General features: G+C 40.0%; 1 protein-coding gene across 3 annotated transcripts in view; it reads right to left on the bottom strand.

Moving 5' to 3' along the window:
- Positions 1 to 21389, bottom strand: part of DOCK8 (dedicator of cytokinesis 8) — a 239730-nt gene that overhangs the window by 145772 nt on the left and 72569 nt on the right. For all 3 annotated transcript variants that reach the window (XM_030920159.1, XM_030920161.1, XM_030920160.1), the window contains 3 exons: positions 9673 to 9796; positions 6135 to 6347; positions 899 to 984 (listed from right to left, as the gene is read on the bottom strand). In XM_030920159.1, the coding sequence (XP_030776019.1) occupies positions 899 to 984; positions 6135 to 6347; positions 9673 to 9796 (423 nt within the window). The remainder of the gene's footprint in view (positions 1 to 898; positions 985 to 6134; positions 6348 to 9672; positions 9797 to 21389) is intronic.

Genomic DNA, 21389 nt, shown 5'->3' with positions numbered 1-21389 from the left:
TGTTGTCCCCTGGCACTAAGACTGAGTTTCAGTTGCATTTATCATTGTGTTTCAACAGTGGCATACTGGTAAATGTTTAACAAATAATCTCTGGGTGCTGAAGGTGGTGCAAATGTGTAGCATTGGCTGATTTCTACATTGTAAACACTTTCACCATGGCCAAATTAAAGTTACCAATGTGACTTCACTGAACACAGGGTTAGGAAGAGATGTGCACCGTCAGCTCTCATGAGTTAGTACAGTCAACACCAGCACACCACCCATTTAAGTGTTATTTTTCTTAATGTAGGTCATTTCACTCAATTACCGTACATGCCTACTTTAGTAGACATTTGTGTTTGCCTTCTCTATTATAGAATAATGACTGCCAAAAGGTTGGTAGGAAAAAAATCCAGGAATAGACTCAAATGGTGCCCTTTCTACTACTCCACAGCTGCCCACTGTTAAAAGTATTTTGGGACGGGTGCGGTGGCTCATGCCTGTAATCCCAGCATGTTGGGAGGCCGATGTGGGTAGATCACGAGGTCAGGAGATCGAGACCATCCTGGCTAACACGGTGAAACCCTGTCTCTACTAAAAATACAAAAAATTAGCCGGGCGTGGTGGAAGGCACCTGTAGTCCCAGCTACCCAGGAAGCTGAGGCAGGAGAATGGCGTGAACCCGGGAGGCGGAGCTTGCAGTGAGCCGAGATGGTGCCACTGCACTCCAGCCTGGGTGACAGGGTGAGACTCTGTCTCAAAAAATAAAATAAAATAAAATAAAATAAAATAAAATAAAATAAAATAAAAGGATTTTGGGAGCTCCTTTCTGATTTAAGCTCTGACAATAAAGACAACATCTGTATGTAAAAGGCAAGATAAATCTCAAAATAGTGGTAGTGTGTTTGTTGATACTTACTTCAAGGTCAGCAACTTGACCAATATTCTGTTGCCCAGGTGTTCCTTGGGACATTCTGGTACTGGACGTATTTCCACAGCATCCTCCTGTTATTAATCACATCATAAGGAAATCATTAGTGAATTCCATGAGGAGTTCCAATTAGGGTTAACCCAGGGAAGGGAAGGCTACCCTCCACGGATCAAGTTAACTTAGGTTTGCTTTTTATTCTAACACTCTGCCTTTTACGAGAAAGTTTGTCTTCCAACCCCCAACCTCAAAGTCAGAATTTACAGCAAACAGTTTCTCCTTTTAGAAACCCAAGCATTTAAGACAAAGAGACTGAAGCAGGAAGGAAGGAAACGTGAACATGGATATGGCTTAGTAACATCCACCAGATGGCATTGCAAAATCTTATACCTATTGTTGATGTTTTTGTGTGTTTTTTGCCCACTCTTGTTACACATTTGGAATATTTCTCCTGTCAAGGGCTTTACTAGTAAGTATATGAGTTTCAGATTTGAAATCTGAGTCAGAATGGTTCACTTAAGGCTGTAAACCATCGATCCTATAATACAGAGTCACTTTCTCAGTTCACTGTTTTCTTAAACAGATGATAGAGACTTGGGGTTGAATTGACAAGTTCTAGACAGGCTTATGCAGTTAGAGCTTGCTAAAGTGCTAGGTATATGAAATTTAATAATGACAAATTAAGAGCTCTACCTGTTCATTTTACCGCACAGAAACTGAAGACTTGAAGAGAAATATCAAGTCCCTATTGTAACTTTAACATCTACATCTGAACTATCGTTCTATGGTAATTATATTCATATGTGCAAAAATAAGCACTGCAAATCCTTGAAAACAGTAATTCCCACTCTTGCAGTATGCTTTCCAAACACTGATGAGTGCTCTGCCGATTGCAAGGGTCCAAAGACGAGGGTCACGTCTCACTGTCTTTTCCTGGGAGCTTTCCACTGAATACCCCACGGCAAGCCTAACATTCTTGCAAATAGCAGTAAAATCACCTTCCTGGTAAATGTGTACCCACTTTGGTGGAATGATCAATGTGGTAAGCTCATCGTTACTGCAACTTCTCCCTGTGGTCCCCATTCCTTGTGGTTACGGTTGGCCATGTTGCTGGGTAGAGTGGCTGAGTTTATTTCAGAGGAGAAATTGTTTTGATGCCTACTCGCTCAGGGCTATCTGGACTTTTTAGGATCATTGGAACAGGCATATCTAAAGGGAAGATCTCCCTAACTGGAAAACAACCTGAAGGTAGAGACACTCATGGAATTCTAGGACTGCCTTTGGTCTAGATTCTAATTTTTGAAATCCTTTCAAAAAGGATTTTCATTTGGAAAATTTTAAACATACACAAAAGTTGAGAGAGTAATGCAATGAACCACCATCAACCCATCACCTAGCTTCGACAAGTTCAATTCATGGGCATTCTGGTTTCATCTATTTACCCACTTACTACCTTTCTAGCTCAATACTGGATTACTTAGAAGCAACTTCCCAGAGACCATATACACATATAAATATTTCTGTACATATCTTTAAAAGATAAAGACTTTTAAAAACATACAGCAATCCCATTATTATGCCTAAAAATTAATAATAATTTCTTATTGCCACTAAATAATTTTTATCAGTTTCAAATTTCCCTGTCTCAATTTGTTTTACTGTTATTTTGTTAAATCAAGATCCAAACAAGGTCCCCATATGACATTTGGATGATGTATTTCCTAAGTCTCTTCTAAGCTATATGAATTTCTTCAGGCTTTATAGCTAACTGAAATGGGAGCTAATTCCCAAGCAAGCAGAAAGTGGAAATGTGAAACATTAATGGCTACCTCTTGTTTTCATCATCCTAAAGATATGTATAAATGAAGGGAATGAACGAGATAATGAGAGAGAAAGAGACAGTATGAGAGAGATTATATTCTTTCATTTACTGTCCCAACGGATCTGGAGGTCAACTCCACATTTGCCTCCCTGTGATTTCCTTAGTTGAGCCAAGAAGTACTCCCCCAACATTTTTTCTGAATTGGTTTTAGTTGGGTTCTGTCACTTGTAACCAAGAGTCTCAGCAAACTTTTCTATGATTTGGAGTATTAGTGGAATCTTTCTTAGGGACTGACATAGAATGCCTTTTGTAGAATCACCACCTTTTGTAGAATCTGAATGAATTAGGGGAAGAACTTGCCTTATAGAAGCTTGGTGGTTAAGTCCAACTTTTGCTTCTCCTGTAGACTCTGCCATAACTTGGATATACTAGTTTACCTCTCTTCTAACTTTCCTTACAAGGAAACCAAGTAATGACAATATTTTAAAATCTGATTATGTCATCAAAAAAACCAGCATTTGTAATCATGTCAGAGTAGGTAGAACTTTCTTCCACAGAACTTTCTTTGGAGAAAGTGCAAATTATAAGTACAAACGCAATTTCTGTGACAACAGCTTCAAAATATTAAAGGGCTGGTATAGAGGCCCTCAAGCATTTTAGACATGCCAATTTACAAATAACTGGTACACTCATTACAAAGCACTTCTCTCTACTCAATAAAATCAGGCCCCATTAGGCCTGCTACTAGATTATAACTTTCAGTCCCAATGGAGTGTCTGCATTGTTTCAAAGATCATAAAACAAAGTTCCTCTAAAACCAGGCTATGTTTCATTATTTTAATCAGTTCAGATGGAACATTCTCCCATCTAATACCACCAGGGAGACATTGACAAGCAAATGTCTCACTGGACATATTCTCTGCATCCTCTAATTGTTCTCTCTCTTCTGGCATCCACTTTGGATCCCTCTATTACATGTTGGCATCTCCATCACAGAAATAAGAGGAAGAGGGAGGAAAGTAAAGGCCAAATCAGTCTGATATAACATATCTTGACAAATCTGGTAAAAAGTCTTAATGTTGTGAATGGAAACTAAAAAGTTACATGATATTTAAAAATATCATCTTTGGATTTCAGTTATGTGTGCTAACATACCAGATAGTCATATGTATGTAGATACATAAACAAGGGAACATGAACTTTGTAGTTAACAAGTTAAGGCCCCATTTTATAATTTAATTTATCTGTTGAATCTTGAAAAAGCTCTTCAGCCTAATGCTTGCTTTCTAATGTGAGGAATGGAGATGATGATATTGCTCACATTATTCATACTTTATTAATTTGTTTTTTAATTGACAAATAGTAATTGTCTACAGCTATGGGGTACAGTGTAATGGTTTGATCTATGTATACATTGTATAAAGATTTAATCAAGTAATGTTTTGATCTTTGTATACATTGTAGAAAGATTAAATCAAGCTAATTAACGTATCTATCACCTCACCAACTTACCTTTTGTGTGTGTGTGATGAGAACATTAAAAATCTTTTTTAAAAGTAGTTTTGAAATATACAACACATTATTATTAACTCTGGTCACTATGCAGTGCAACAGGTCACTAAAACGTATTCCTCCAATCTGAGACTTGCACCTCTCCCTCTCCCCACAGCCCCTGGTAACCACCTTTCTACTCTGTTTCTATGAGATCCACCTTTTTAGATTCTATATATAAGTGGGATAATTTATTTTTATAATCTGCCTCATTCAGAAGAGCATTTGAGGCTGCTGACAGAAACTGCAAATAAAATAAAAATAGATGAGGAAACCAAGGTGCTTAAAAAATCAGGATAAGAAAAGAAAGCTGGAGTAAATTCAGGACACCAATCAGCAAGCTGCCACGTTTAGTGAAGGTGGACAGAAATTTACTCAAAGTAAAGAATTTAAGAGAGTTAGTTACAAAATGAGCACAATCTCTAAGTGTTCATATTATCTCAGCAGAAGTACGCTTCTTTCTCTGAAGACTTGAAGGCTAATTGTCCTTTAGATCGTCAAAGAGGAAGGTGCTAGATGGCGAGTAGGTCAATGTCAACAATAGTATTTCCATGTGGACACGATTTCCTATCTCACGACTGCTGTTTCCTTTATTGTCCTCCTTGCTGACCAGTGGTGAGCTCACTGAAGGGCAGGTTAGCAAACACAATTCAGAAGGGTGGGGGTATCAGGCTCTCTGATTGCCTTGCTTAATCCAATGATCGAATTTCAAATATTTAGAGGCATGGATAGATAGAATATCTTCTATGCAAAGTTTCCTCAAATCTTGTTTTTCGCAACTGAACTTTTTTTTTTTTTTTTTTTGAGACGGAGTCTCGCTCTGTCACCCAGGCTGGAGTGCAGTGGCCAGATCTCAGCTCACTGCAAGCTCCGCCTCCCGGGTTCACGCCATTCTCCTGCCTCAGCCTCCCGAGTAGCTGGGACTACAGGCGCTGCCACCTCGCCCGGCTAGTTTTTTGTATTTTTAGTAGAGACAGGGTTTCACCGTGTTAGCCAGGATGGTCTCGATCTCCTGACCTCGTGATCCGCCCGTCTTGGCCTCCCAAAGTGCTGGGATTACAGGCTTGAGCCACCGCGCCCGGCCTCGCAACTGAACTTTTAATAAAATTTGGACAGCAGAGATATAGCAGTAATCTGTTCTGCCAAGACCCAGAAGCGGAGATAACCTCACACGCAGAGGGGAAAATAGAGAGCCTCCTATACAGTATGAGGAGTTCAGACAGACACAAAGCTTCAATAATGGTCACCTCTCATTGCATCCAAAGTGCCCCAGGCAGTGACCACAGGCAAAGTCTACATTATCCTATTTGTTGTCAGTTAGCTCCAATAAATGAAGGAGTACACAATCAAGATCCCAAAGTCCTACACATTGGGAGCATGGGCTGTGATTATCTTAGCCTGAAATGTTTTCAAAGCAGGTCTCTCTGGTTGCTCATAGAGATCATTAAAAAGAAAGCAGCAAAGCTTTAAAGAACATCAAAGTTTAAGTAACGTATGTCTCAATGGATTAGTGGCCACATATCCTCAAATAATAGGATGGTTTGACTTGCTGGGTGTGATCACTACATGTAGACTCTTGAAACGTTCAGGGATTAAATGAGATGCTCTTAGTGAACATATTTTGTAAAGTGCTATGAAAATTCCAGTTGTTATTATTATCAGAATCCCATCTGCACGATAATCAATATTGGCTCTGCTACGACACACAGGCTTGCCTCAGTGAAAAACAAGGCTCCAGAAATCATACAAGTGAGCCCTGATGTCATGGGCTGTTGTACAGTAATAATGAACAACACAATTGTCCACATGACTCTCAGAGTCTTCACTCTCCAGTATGGAGACAGCGGCACCCACCTCGTCCACTGACGGGTAAAGGGCAAAGAGCTCGGCCTGCCGATTGGTCCTCCGGGCCTCCTCGTTCTGCTTCTCAAAGTCCTCGGCACTCACTTGCTGCAGGAGGTTTTCTAGCCGCTTGTCAGGCTGCAGGCTACGGAGGTCAAAGTCACAGGCAGTGACGGGGCCTTTCCCAGACACATCGCAGAGCACGTTTAAGTGGCGGGGGCCTGCCTGTGAGAGAAAACAGTGGGTCTTTGTGAGAGAGACAGCGAGTCTAAAATGAGAACTGAAGAATCTTGGATGTCTCAAGTCTGCTCCAATTTGGGACTACAGAATCTCTGCCAGGCCTCAAGTCTTCTGAAGAAACTGGGGATTTGAGAAGAATGACACCTTAGCTCCCTGGCTGGACTATTCTAAAATTAAATGTCTCCTTCTCACCTGAAGCAGGTAGTTACTCGTCGTATGCAGACAAACCAGTCCTGAGGAAAGGACTAAAAACAGCACTACATTCCTATTGGTTGTTGGCTTGTTCTTTCCTGGGGCTGGGGGACCAAGCCTCTTAATGAACCATGCTCATGTCTCACACTAGAGCAAAACAGAACTGGAGGAAGGAGTAACAAAAAGGAGACTGGGCCAGGTGCAGTGGTTTATGCCTTTAATCCCAGTACTTTGGGTAGACAAGGTGGGAGGATTGCTTGAGGCCAGGAGTTCAAGACTAGCCTGGGCAACACAATGAGACTCAGTCCCTAAAAAAAAAAAAGGCAAAACTTAGCCAGGCATGGTGGTGTGCACCCACAGTCTTAGCTACTTGGGAGGTTTAGGTAGGAAGACTGCTTGAACCCCGCCCAGGAGTTCAAGGCTGCAGTGAGGTATGATTACCATTTTTTTTTTTTTTTTAAACCGAGTCTTGCTGCAACACCTAGGCTTGAGTGCAATGGTGCCATCTCAGCTCACTGCAACCTCTGCCTCCTGGGTTCAAGTGATTCTCCTGCATCAGCCTCCCTAGTAGCTGGGACGACAGGCATCCACCACCACATCTGGCTAATTTTTGTATTTTTAGTAGAGATGGGGTTTCACCATATTGGTCAGGCTGGTCTCAAATTCCTGACCTTAGGTGATCCGCCCCCGTCAACCTCCCAAAGTGCTGGGATTACGGGGGTGAGCCACTACGCCTGGCCCCGTTTAAGTCTTTAATCCATTTTGGCTGCTACAATATGATCACAAGTGACATCCTATCATGCTTTGCCATATTTTGATAGAAGCAAATCCTAGGTCCCACCCACAGTCGGGGATGAACATCACAAAGGTGTGAATGTCACAGGCCCAGACAACCATAGAATCTGTCTGCCACACTAATTTTCTGATAATAATTTAAACTTCACATCTAGCTTCTGTAATAATGTACTATTTTTAAAATATTGGGCTCATGCCTGTAATCCCAGCACTTTGGGAGGCCGAGGTGGGCGGATCACCTGAGGTCAGGAGTTCAAGACCAGCCAGGCCAACATGGTGAAACCCCATCTCTACTAAAAATACAAAAACAATTAGCCGGGCGTGGTGGCCGGTGCCTGTAACCCCAGCTGCTTGGGAGGCTGAGGCAGGAGAATCACTTGAACCTGGGAGGCAGAGGTTGCAACGAGCTGAGATTGTGCCACTGCACTCCAGCCTGGGTAACAAGAACGAGACTCCATCTCAAAAAATAAGTAAACAAATAAATTATTGTATCAACTTTTTAAAACTGTAAAAATCAACAAAGAAAAAGATTATCAATGACCCTACAAGTTACTAATTTCTTTGTGAAAAATTTTTTTAAAGTTTGGCCAGTTCTAATTATTGTGCTTCTAAAGTTAAAGTATATTTAATAAAGCTAATAGGAAAGATGGAATTTTTTTTTTTTTTTTTTTTTTTTTTTTTTTTTTTTTTTTTTTTTTAGATGGAGTTTCACTCTTTTTGGCTAGGCTGGAGTGCAACAGCACAATCTTAGCTCACTGCTGCCTCTACTTCCCGGGTTGAAGTGATTCTCCTGCCTCAGCCTCCTGAGTAGCTGGGATTACAGGCACGTGCCACCATGTCTGGCTAATTTTGTATTTTTAGTAGAGAAGGGGTTTCACCATGTTGGCCAGGCTGGTCTTGAACTCCTGACCTGAAGTGATTCACCTGCCCTGGCCTCCCAAAGTGCTGAGATTACAGGCATAAGCCACCACAACTGGCCACGATGACTTCTTCTGCAATCCAGCCTGGGTGACAAAGTGAGACCCTGTCTCATTCATTCATTCATTCATTCATTCATTCACAAATAGATAGGAGACTCTACCCATTAAACAACAGTTTCCCACTCCTCCCCCCCAGCCCCTGGCAACCACGTTTTGTTATCATTATGGATGGACACTTGGGTTGCTTCTACCTTTTGGCTACTGTGAATAATGCTGCTGTGAACACAGGTGCATAGAACTTAACTTTTGGAAACATGAAATGTACTTGGCTACTGTTCTTTGGCTGGTTTACGCAAATGAAGGCTTCCTTTCTTTCTGTCTTCTATTTGTTAGAGTGTTTGCTGGAGTTCTTCAAATGACCCCAGGCATTTAAAAAAGTAGTTACAGAATAGTGTTAAAAGTTCATTTCCACAATATGTACACTTTAACTTGAATTTTAAACTGTAATCACTTTATAAGAATAATGACAACCGGCTGGGTGCAGTGGCTCACACCTGTAATACCAGCAGTTTTGTAGACTGAGGTGGGTGGATCACCAGGCCAGGAGATCGAGACCATCCTGACGAACACGGTGAAACCCCATCTCTACTAAAAATACAAAAAGAAATTAGCCGGGCGTGGTGGTGGGTGTCTGTAGTCCCAGCTACTCGGGAGGCTGAGGCAGGAGAATGGCGTGAACCCGGGAGGCGGAGCTTGCAGTAGCCTAGATCGCGCCACTGCACTCTAGCCTGGGCGACAGAGTGAGACGCTGTCTCAAAAAAAAAAAAAAGAATAATGACAACAACAGTAACAGTGGCCAGCATTTACTAGGCACTAAGTGTACTTGGCATTATTCTAATTCTTTATGGATATTAACTCATTTAATACTCAAATAACCTCATGAGTTAGTATTATCATCCTTGTTTCCCAGGAGAGGAAACTGAAGCCCAGTAAGTTTAATTATCCTGGCTGAAGTTAGAGTTAGCACATGGTAGAATCACTAGGAGGATGCAGGTATTCTGGCCTCAGCATGGAGCTTTTCATTACTCTGTAGTTTGCCTTAGGGGCACCAAGAGTCTCTGCAGGAATTGTTCTAGGGATGGGCCCAAGGTGTCTTTGTCCCCCAATTAGAACTTTTCCACTTTTTTCTATGTTAATCATTAGGTTTCTGGGTTTTCATTTGAATGCCAATTTCTGTAGCTAAAAATAAGTTTGAAAAAAATATATCACTGACTCAGATGGTAAAGTTCCTCCTACTCAAACTTTCTATGTGTCTATCCTTTATTCGAGTTTGTAAAATTGACAGCATGCCCTGGGCAGAAGAGTCCAATAACCTTGTAACCGTGTCTGTTGATAGGAAATACCTGAGCAGCGGGTTCACTGCACTCCAAGGTTTCCGACTCAAACGTCTGTTTTGGAAGTGTCTTGTGAAAATCTTTTCGAGATCCAGTCTTTTTAAAGCCACAAATTTCTGGACTTCCTTGGTTCCTTTCATGGTTGATATTTAATTTGGAGAGAGAAAGAGGGAGAGAGAGAGGCAAACCATTAGATTAAAAATAAAAGTAATGGCTTAAGTGTAGACATGGTGCTGAGAGAGCTTTCAAAGAGGGAAGCGATTGTAATTCCTCACATTTAATTATGCACCAGGCCTAATACAAGGCTCTGTTGTAATGAGATACAAACTTACCCCCTGGCTGGCTCATTATTAAAGGGAGGCATGGCCTGGGAAAATGCCACTTCGGAGGTGTGGTCATTTCAGCTGTGGGGCATTTGGCTCCGAGCTGAAGCTAAACTATGACCCTAGTGTAAGTGGCTGGATCTAGCAATGTGCAGAAGCCGCAAATAGAGATCGTTTGAAGATAAAAATAGAGAAAACCATTTCATCTTCACATCAATGTTCTTAATAATGAATAAAGCAGGCGGGACATGGTTACGAAAAAATAAAAATAAATGATTTATCTTTGCAAACATCCTCAATCTCCGCTCTATGAACTCTGTTAAAATTGTGTTGAATAATATGCAGCTCTGGAAAGAGTTTAAAATAGAATGTCTAGTCCTGTCACTGAAGAAATGAGACCATCATAAGAAAGGTAAAACATATAAGTTGTCAAGTGATGACGAGAGAAACCAACATGTGTATTTCCCATTTTTATGACTCAAAGACATCTTTGGAAAACATGCTGCAAAGTCAAGTGCACAAACACGTGCCATTTTAATTTTTGTTGAGGATAAGGAATATCTTATCTTTTATTTTTTTCTGACTTTTATTTTAGGTTCAAGGGACACATGTGCAAATTCATTACATGGGTAAATTGCATGTCACTTAGGCTTGATGTATGAATGATGCTGACATCACCCACGTAGTGACCATAGTACTCAACAGGCAGTTTTTCAACCCACGCCTGCTTCAATCTTCCTTTCTCTAGTAGTCCCCGGTGTCTACCGTGTTATCTTTATGCCCATGTTTACCCGATGTTTAGCTCCTACTTATAAATAAGTACATGTGGTATTTGGTTTTCTGTTCCTGTGTTAATTCATTTAGGATAATGGCCTCCAGCTGCATTCATGTTGCTGCAAAAAAAAAAAAAAAAAAAAAAATAGAACCCATGATTTTGTTCTTTGTTATGGCTGTGTAGTATTCCATGGTGTATATGTACCACATTTTCTTTATCTAGTCCACTGTTGATGGGCATCTAGGTTGATTCCATGTCTTTGCTATTGTGAATTGTGCTGTGATGAACATACGAGTGCATGTGTCTTTTTTGTAGAACAATTTATTTTTCTTTGGATATAGACCCAGGAGTGGGATTGCTGGGTTGAATGGTAGTTCTGTTTTAAGTTCTTTCAGAAATCTTCACAATGCATTCCATAGTGACTGAACTAATTTCCAACATATTAATTTTTGCCTTTTTTTTTTTTGTTTTTGAGACGGGGTCTCGTTCTGCTATCCAGGATGGAGTGTAGTGGTGTGATTATAGCTCACTGCAGCCTTACATTCCTAGGCTCAAGCAATCTTCCCACCTCAGCCTTCCAGTAGGTGGGAATATGGGTACACGCCACCATACCCAGCTAATTTTCTTTGTTTGTTTTTGTTTGTTTGTTTCATTTATTTTGATGTTTTGTAGAGACACATCTTGCTACATTGCATAGGCTGATCTCAACCTCCTGGCTTCAAATAATCCTCCTGCCTCAGCCTCCCAAAATGCTGGGATTACAAGCATAAGCTACCATGCCCAGTGTATTTTTTGACTTTTCAATAACAGTCATTCTGACTGGTGTGAGTTGGTATCACATTGTGGTTTTGATTTGTGTTTATCTAATGATTAGTGATGCTGAGCATTTTTTCATGTATTTGTTGGCTACACGTATGACTTCTTTTGAGAAGTATCTGTTCATGTCTTTTGCCCATTTTTAAATGGGGTTGTTTGTTTTTTGCTTGTTGAATTATTTAAGTTCCTTATAGATTCTGGGTATCAGACATTCTTCAGATTTACAGTTTGTGAATATTTTCTCCTATTCAGTAGGTTGTCAGTTTACTCTGTTGATAGTTTCTTCTAGTGTGCAGAAGCTCTTTAGTTTAATTAAGTCCCACTTGTCAATTTTTGTTTTTGTTACAATTGCTTTTGGGGATTTATTCATAAATTCTTTACTAAGGCCAATGTCCAGAATACTATTTCCTAGTTTTTTTCTCTAGGGTTTTTGTAATTTTAGGTCTTACATTTAAGTCCTTAATCCATCTTGAGTTAATGTTTGTATATGATTAAAGGGAGGGGTCCCGTTTCAGTCTTCTGTATATGACTAGCCAGTTACTCCAGCACCATTTATTGAATAGGGAGACCTTTCCTCATGGCTTGTTATTGTCAACTTTGTCAAAGATCAGATGGCTGTAGGTGTGCAGCTTTATTTCTGATTCTTTAACTAGTTCTATTGGTCTATGTGTCTGTTTTTGTACCTGGACTATGCTGTGTTGGTCACCATAGCCTTGTAGTGTAGTATGAAGTCACATAGTGTGATGCCACTGGCTTTGTTCTTTTTGCTTAAGATTGCTTTGGTTATTCAGGGTTTTTGGTTCCACATGAATTTTGGAATAGGTTTTTTTTTTTTTTTTTTTTTTTTTTTCAAATTCTGTGAAAAAATGATGTTGGTAGTTAGATAGGAATAGCAGTGAATCTAAAAATCTCTTTGGGCACTACGGCCATTTTAATAATATTGATTCTTCCTATCCATGAGCATGGAATATTTGTCCATTTGTTTGTGTCACCTCTGATCTCTTTCAGCGTGTTTCATAATTCTCGTTGTAGAGATCTTTCACCTCCTTGATTAGCTGTATTCCTAGGTATTTTAGTCAAAAGACTAAATGGAATTCCTTTCTTGATTTGGCTGCCAACTTAGACATTATTGGTGTGTGGAAATGTTACCGACTTTGTACATAGATTTTGTGTCCTGAAATTTTACTGAAGCTGTTGTCGGTTCTAGGGGCCTTTTAGCAGGGTCTGCAGTGTTTTCTGGGTACAAAATTATATTGCCTGCGCTATGACAGAGCTAGTTTGACTTCCTCTCTTCCTAATGGGACGTCTTTTATTTCTTTTTCTTGCCTGATTTCTCTGGCTAGCATTTCCAGTACTATGTTGATATAAATGGTGGGAGTAGGCATCCTTGTTTTGTTCCAGTTCTCAAGAGGAATGCTTCCAGCTTTTGCCCAGTCAGTAGATGTTGGCCGTGGATAGGTGAATAATAGATGGCTCTTATTATTTTGAGGTATGTTTCTTCAATGCCTAATTTGTTGAGGGTTTTTAACATGAAGAGATGTTGAATTTTGTTAAAAGCCTTTTCTGCGTCTATTGAGATTATCCTGTGGTTTTTGTTTTTAATTCTGTTTATGTGATGAGTTTCATTTATTGATTTGTATATGGTGAATCAACCTCGCATCCCAGGAATAAAGCCTACTTGATTGTGATGAATTAACTTTTCAATGTGCTGATGGATTTGGTTTGCTAGTATCTTGTTGAGGATTTTTGTGTTGATGTTCATCAGGGATATTGGCCTAAAGTTTTCTTTTCTGCTGTGTCTCTGCCAGGTTTTGGTATCAGAATGATGCTGGCTTTGCAGAGAATGGGTTAGGGAGGGGTCCTTCCTCCTTGAATTTTTGAAATAATTTCAGTAGGATTGGTACTAGTTCTTCTTTATGTGTCTGGTATAATGTGGCTGTGAATCCATCTGATCAAGGGCTTTTTGGGGTGGGTTTTGTATTACTGATTCAATTTCAGGACTCATTATTGGTCTGTTCAAGATTTCAGTTTCTTTCTGCTTCAATCTTATGGGGCTTATGTGTTTCCAGGTATCTATCCATTTCTTCTAGGTTTTCTAGTTTGTGTGCATAGAGGTATTTGTAACAGTCTCTGAGGATTTTTTATATTTCAGAGGCATCAGTTGTAGTGTCATTTTTGTCATTTCTGATTGTGCTTATTTGGATCGATCTTCTCTCTTGTTTTCTTTATTAATCTAGTTAGTGGTCTATCAACCTTGTCTTTTTTTTTTTTTTGGAATAACAAACTTTTGGTTTCATTGATCTTTTGTATGGATTTTCACGTCTCAATTTTTTTTCAGCTCTGATTTTGGTTATTTCTTTTCTTCTGCTGGCTTTAGGTTGGTTTGCTCTTGTTTTTCTAGTTCCTCCAGGTCACACACCATTTTGTTTGATTTCCTGAACTAATAGAAAAACCACCAAGCTGGTAAAGGGACATGAGGTGATAATGGAAGGTATTAGGCATATCACATGCCAGATAGATAAAATAAGAAATGTAAGACAGCTACTAGCAATTATAGAAATACAAAGTTTATAACTCTGGCACAGAGAACAGGTATTTGACCAATTTTAGTTGACTGAATTAATTAAAGAATAAGATGTCCCAGTGACGTCTGTAGGAAGAACAGGACACTCTCCCTGGATTTTATTGTGTTCTAAAGACAATTTGTTTTGAGTCAAAAAAAAAAAAAAAGAAAAGAATTAGGCCTAGAAAAGAGATAAGACTAGCTTGGTGACTAATTCAACTCAAGGCCATCTTTAGTGTCCCCTGGCCACTTAAATTTCTCTGACCCAAACCTATGTTCCTAGGGCTGGGTGGAAAGCAGGCTAAATTGGGGAAATGCAAAATAAATAAATAATGAACAAGGTGTACTCTGAATAAGAAAACAAGACTAAACATTCAAAAAGGATTTCAAGAAAAATATACAGCGTGGCTGCAGTGGCTCACACCTGTAATCCCAGCACTCTGGGAGGCCAAGGTGGGAGGATCGCTTGAGCCCAGGAGTTTGAGACCAGCCTGGGTGACATGGTGAAACCACATATCTATAAAAAACACAAAAAATTAGCTGAGTATGGTGCCACCTGCCTGTAGTCTCAGCTATACCGGAAGGTGAGATGGGAGGATTGTTGGACTGTCCATTAACAGGGTTATTTGAGAGAAATTCTCACATGTATTTCATAAACCTGATAGTTTCTTAAAAGTTACTCTCACAAATATAAATCAGGCAACAACATATCTGTGTGTGCTGACTAGGCAAGCTTTCCTACTGCATAAAGTGACTGTTTTGGACTCTCCCTAATGGCTCAAAGAAAAAAAAAATCTGTGTGATCTAACATCCCGGCTGGGGGTCAGAGAACAAAAACCAACTCAAAGCAGTGACAAATATATGCAGATATTAAGTTATCCCCTAAAATTATGCGACCCCACATAACAATATATCAAACCAGTGACATTTCTTGAAAAGTCCAATTTTAGGGGGAAAAATTACCAAAGAATTTATCTAACATTCATTCTAACATTGAAACAAACAATTAAAATTCAAATTTCCTACATTGGTATTTGCCTTTTGCCTTTTTTTTTTTTATAAAGGACCTGTACATTTGAAAGGGTATTGATGTCAAAGGTTTAGTATGACATGACATGAAGGTTTACAAGAATTTTTGGGCCACAGAAATAAAAATCAGGAAGCAGCTACCTAAAGACCTTTTGTGTGTGAGGCTTAGCAACCAGAACTATATCAGCTTTAGCATTACTTTTTGTCTTATAATAAAATGCACCTATTTCCAAGAGTGTTTACTTACAAGGGAACATCTCTCTTTCTCTCTGACACACACACACACACACAGAGACACTTACAGATGTGTGCCCGTTTCCATTATCCTCAAGTTATTTCTCTCTGTGCCTCTGTTTCTTCATAGGGTAAAGCATGAACATGAGGTGAATTCTAAGATATTTTCCCTAGCTTTAAAGTTTTACGATAAAAGTTCATGCACTGATCTGAAAAAAGCCAAAATCATTTTTTTTTTTTTTTTTTGAGACAGACTCTGGCTCCTTCACCCAGGCTGGAGGACAGTGGCGCGATCTCGGCTCACTGCAACCTCCACCTCCTGGGTTCAAGCGATTCTCCTGTCTCAGCCTCCCGAGTAGCTGGGATCACAGGCGTGCACCACCACGCCCAGCTAATTTTTGTATTTTTAGTAGAGTCAGGGTTTTGCCCTGTGGACCAGACTGGTCTCGAACTCCTGACTTCAGGTGATCCACCTGCTTCTGCCTCCCAAAGTGCTGGGATTACAGGCATGAGCCACCCCACCTGGCCCTAATTTAAAATCAAATTTTCTCCTCAAAAGATGCCTAACTTTTGGGACCATCAAATTTATTTGGCTATTGTTCCTTGGCTGTTGTACACAAATGATGCTTGCTTTCTTTTCTGTCTTCCATTTTGTTAGAGTGTTTGTGTGAGTTTTTCCGATGGACCCCACAGTCAATGACAAATGGGCATTAACAAATTAGTTACACAATAGTGTTAAAACTTCAGTTCACAATATGCACACTTTAAGACTTCAGGGTTTTTGCTATGGAAAGCATTAAGACTAGCATCTTCTATGACTGTGTGTTCGAAACTAGAGCAAACTTTCCCTCTCTTCCTCCTAGTAGGTTTAACATCTACTTCCCCATTTAAAAACTTCAGAAAGTCTCAAAGCTCCCTCATGGCAGCAAGGGTGAACCTGGCTGGGGAGGAGAAGACAAGGGTTGGCAAGCATGTAAAGATGACTCATGCCAGAAGTGCTGGCCGCAGAAGGAACCATCACTGGGTAGGCAGTGAGACTGCTGGCTAACTGCCACTGGCTACAAGGGACTCCCAGCCTCATTACCCCACCCTGGCAACGGAATCAAATAAAGCCAAGTTCCTGTTGTACCTAGATGCAGACAGGAGAAAAATGGGGAAACAGGCCAACTGCTAGAAAAATGATTCTCACGAAATGAACTCGACCTATTGCTTCCCAGGAGATCTGCATTTCTTTTCTTAAAACACTATTCTAACACATTTGAGACAATCCAAAGACCAAGCACGTCTTGACAGCATTCTCCTTAATGACAATGTGGTGGAGCAGGCAGAATTCAGGTGCTACAGTCAGAAGGAACTGGGTGCAGATGCTGGCTCCTTAATCTACTAATAGACCTTGGACAAAGCTTTAGTCTTTCAGAGTCACAGTTCCCTCAAGTATGAAATAGGGGGAAATGTTGCTCATTTTGAGGACCTATTGTGAGGATTAGAAAATAATATGTGTTCCTCATCTTCTTTTTCCTCTTCCCTACCCTCTCTTTCCTTTTACATCCTCTTTCTCCTTTCCCTTATCTCCCTTCCTGTACAATTTGGTGCTAAAATCATAAGGTGCATCAGAACAAGGCAGCCCTCCATGCCTTGGGGTGGGAGTAGCTAAGGAGGTCCAGAATAGGAAGTTGAAGCCCAAACAGGGTGAGGATGCATCCATTTAAGACGGACTGCCTGGCATAGAAAATCAGAACCCATATGGTGTGAGGAGGGCATCCAAGCTGAACCAGGCTGGCATGTGATAACAGAGCCTGGAGAGTCTTAGTGGGTTTGGATTTGTGGGGAGGGAGTCTATGCACAACAGGTCAAGAGTGGCTCTGTGACATCCACAGCTGGATTGCTCTTTGTTACCACATAGGCTGATTAGCCGAGTTTGCTTTTTCATACTTTTAGAAAGCAAATAGCTAAGCACCTTGACAGCTAGCACAACAAATGCATGTCATAATAAGCAATTATTGATCAGGGAGACATTTTTATGGTGTTTTGGGAGTAACTGAATTATATGCACTGATGTGTTTGAATTTTAATTGTTTACCAGTTCACTGGGAGTAAAATATGGAGTAATAAAACAGATGATACCCCATTCCTTGATATCCCAGCTCTCCTTGAGCTCGACCTTCCTCCAGAATTACCTTAATCACCCCAGATGAAAAACAAAGTCTAAAGGCTTTTATGATGCTGCCCATAACACTCATGAAATGTTTCACTGTCTCTGGCAAGAATAAATATATTATGTAAACAAGTTTAATTACTTAAGAGTTCAGCTCTCCACCAAGCATCAAAAACATTCTCAAGTTTATCCCTCTTTGCTTCATTTAGAGAAAATGACATAGGAAGTAAAGCGTAAAATAGTTAATATCACCCAAAAGATGTCATCAAATATTCATCCACACAAAGTTATCAAAATATGCAGCTATAAGGTGGGACAACCAAGCAAACATGGCACCATGCTAATCAGTAAACCAGGAACCATTTTCAAAAGTCATGGGGAGAAAAGCACTATTGTTTTTAGAACAAGGACACCAAATTTGGTGCTATAGACATGAATGATAGAATAGAAATCGTTTAACAAATCTTCCAGTCTAAGTAACACAAACATTTCAAGTAAGAAAATACATGTCCTCCAATATACTGGAGATCATGTATTGTACATTTTTGTGTAACTTAATCTTTCTCTGTTAGGTTTAAAAGGAAATCTAAAAATTTCCTCTATCCTTCATGGGCAGCATTATTTGTATGATTTAAATGTCTCAATTATAGAACTTGAGTGGCAAATGCCCTATAGAACGATGAGAGTGGGAGGGAACACAAATGGTCATTACTCTACTCCTCTACCCCCTAAGTGGGATTCAAAACCATTACCACAGCTAGCAAGGACATAAAAGCCTATCTCCAAATATTATAGATAAATGTAATATCAGCAAGGAGATAATTGAGGAATAAAGGAGCTAACTAAATCAGTGTTTGACTGCATGGTTCTGGATAACAAAAGCATGTCCTTAAAAGGCAAAGTGACTTCATTAAGTATGGTCCTCCAGAGGAAGGCAGGTCGCCCCCTCCATGGCGCATTCAATATATGGGAGAGAATTTTGTATTCATTCCTTTGACATGCTAATATAAGTATGTTTTTGATATGTACTACTTAATAAATATAATAGCTAATATTTACTGAATTATTATTATATATGCTACCAAAGTATTTCACTTGGAGGGAATATTTGGGATAAATGGAATTGATTTCTTCTAATTTAATGATCCAAGGCAGATTTTACATCACGGGCACTATAGTGCCAACACCCCCCAAGGACACTCCCATGTCCTTTTGTAGTCAGCCTCCTTCCCCACTCCCAGACCCTGGTAACCATGGACCTGTTTTCCATTGCTGTAGCTTTATCTTTTCCAGAATGTCCGATAAATGAAATCATGCAGTTATCTTTTTTGTCTGGCTTCTTTTTTTTTTTTTTTTTTTAAGACAGCGTCTTGCTTTGTTGACCAGGCTGGAGCGCAATGGCATGATCTTGGCTCACTGCAACCTCCGCCTCCTGGGTTCAAGCGACTCTTCTGCCTCAGCCTCCCGAGTAACTGGGACTACAGGCATGCGCCACCATGCCCGGATAATTTTTGTAGTTTTAGTAGAGACAGGGTTTCACCATGTTGGTCAGGCTGGTCTGGAACTCCTGACCTCAAGTGATCCACCCGCCTCAGCCTCCCAAAGTGCTGGGATTACAGGCATGAGCCACCATGCCCAGCCTTTGTTTGGCTTCTTTCACTTAGCATACTGCATCTGAGATTCATCCATGATGTTGTATATATCAATTATTTGTTCCATTTCACTGCTGAGTAGTATTCCATTGCATGGACTTACCAGAGTTTGTTTACTACCCAACTGAGTACAATCTGGGTTTTTTCTAGTTTTTGGCAATTACAAATACAACTGCTATACAGGTTTGGCAATTACAAATAAAACTGCTAAACTGCTATATTTGCATACAGGTTTTTATGTAAATACCCAAGAGTGGGACTTATGGTTTTATGGTTAAGTGCATATTTAACTGGGATTTTAGAACACATAAGGAAAGGAAATTTGGTGATAGGACACTGTATTCAGAAAGTAGGTGTAATAGCTTCCAGATTAATATAATAGCCTGTAATCCCAGCATTTTGGGAGGCTAAGGCAGGCAGATCACCAGGTCAGGAGATGAAGACCATCCTGGCTAACATGGTGAAACACCATCTCTACTAAAAATACAAAAAAATTTGCCTGGCATAGTGGTGGGCGACTGTAGTCCCAGCTACTCAGGAGGCTGAGGCAGGAGAATGGTGTGAACCTGGGAGGCAGAGCTTGCAGTGAGCCGAGATTGCGCCACTGCACTCCAGCCTGGGTGACAGAGTGAGACTACACCTCAAAAAAAAAAAAAAAAAAAAAAAAAAAGAAAAGAAAACACTAAAAGAAGACTGGAGGAATTTAAATTTTATTTTAATAAATAATATCCTGCACTGACAAGAATATGGCAACATGCCAGTTTCATGCCCAGTTGGTAATGGAATGAAATAGCATGACTTTTCTGGAGAAGAATTTGGCAGTACTTATCAGAGCATACCATGTACACTGGCTTCATTTCTACCCTCAGAAATATTCACACACATGTGTAGGGGCAAATGTGCAGAGATGTTTGTTTCGGTATTATTTGCAATTATGAAAAATGGAGATGACCAAATGCTCATTTAGTTTCAATAATTTATGACACATTCCTTCACCCTTTCAATACTAGGCAGCATTTCAGTAGAATGGGATATAGCTCTGACATGGACAGTTATTTTTTAAAAAGTTTGTAATACATAAATACATACATTAATACATATATCTTTATGTGAAAAATATAAATAGACAAATATTTTTTGTGAGGGTATGAAAAGATCTGGAAGCTACACAGCTGGGCTTTATACAGTGAAGAGTGAGTTAAGGGAAGGGTAGGACGCTGGTAAGTAGTGAGGCATGAGATTTGCCTTTTCCTTAATGCAACTCCATATTACTTGATTTCTTTCAAAACAATCATACATTATTTGGCACATAACCAAATTAAAGGAGAGCTAAATAATCAATCACTAATTAATAAATGGCCAGCAACCCCTATTGCATCCTCTTCCGACTTTCTAGTAAACCACTTATGAAGACACAGAAAAAATGGAAACTCATCCAAATGAAGAGATAACTTAATGCCTGAATCTGGACAGAACCTCTGTGGATCAGATGGAGCTGGAAAGAGAAGGATGTACCAAACTTTGTCTCCCCAAAGGCGAACTCACTGAATAAAGATAAGAAGGTGTTTTACACCTTCCTGCCCATGAATCCCTGGTCAGTGTCTATACAGAAATCTGAATTCTCCTTCTTCATAGTAGTGGCTTATCTATGAAGGCATCACAGCTTCCACTTGGCTTCATTTATATGAATCACCACCTTCTCCTTGCCCTTCTCCTTCTACCATCATTCTAAAACAATACAGATACAACTCACAGAAAACAACAAGCTAAAAATGTACTATATGAGGTTGGGAGATGAAGGGCATCTGGCAATAGTGTACTGGATTCTCCCCACAGATAAAACACGACAGATGCACATAGAGACAGAATGATTCCTGGGAGGAGTGTGTGCTAGGAATTGTAGTTGTCATGGGCAGAGTGTTAGATTCAGAGTGCAAGAGAATCAGGCAGAGGGCTAGAAAGAGATGCATCTTTTCTACAAGAAAGCTTGTCGGAAACTGACAATGAGTTCTGAAGTTGTACACTTCTCCTGTCCACTAGCTGACCTTCGGGAAGGGAACTGCTCCATTACACAGGGGTGCAGAGAACTGGGCCAGTGGTAATCCCATCCCTAGAATGTTGCCAAACATAAAGTTAAAACAGATATTCCTTTCTTTTTGGGGGGAACAAGATGCAAAAA

The sequence above is a fragment of the Rhinopithecus roxellana genome, chromosome 16, assembly GCF_007565055.1.
Source record: "Rhinopithecus roxellana isolate Shanxi Qingling chromosome 16, ASM756505v1, whole genome shotgun sequence".
Taxonomy (NCBI): Eukaryota; Metazoa; Chordata; class Mammalia; order Primates; family Cercopithecidae; genus Rhinopithecus; species Rhinopithecus roxellana.
The sequence above is the reverse complement of the archived record's forward strand: the minus strand, read 5'-3'. Positions and strand labels throughout refer to the sequence as shown.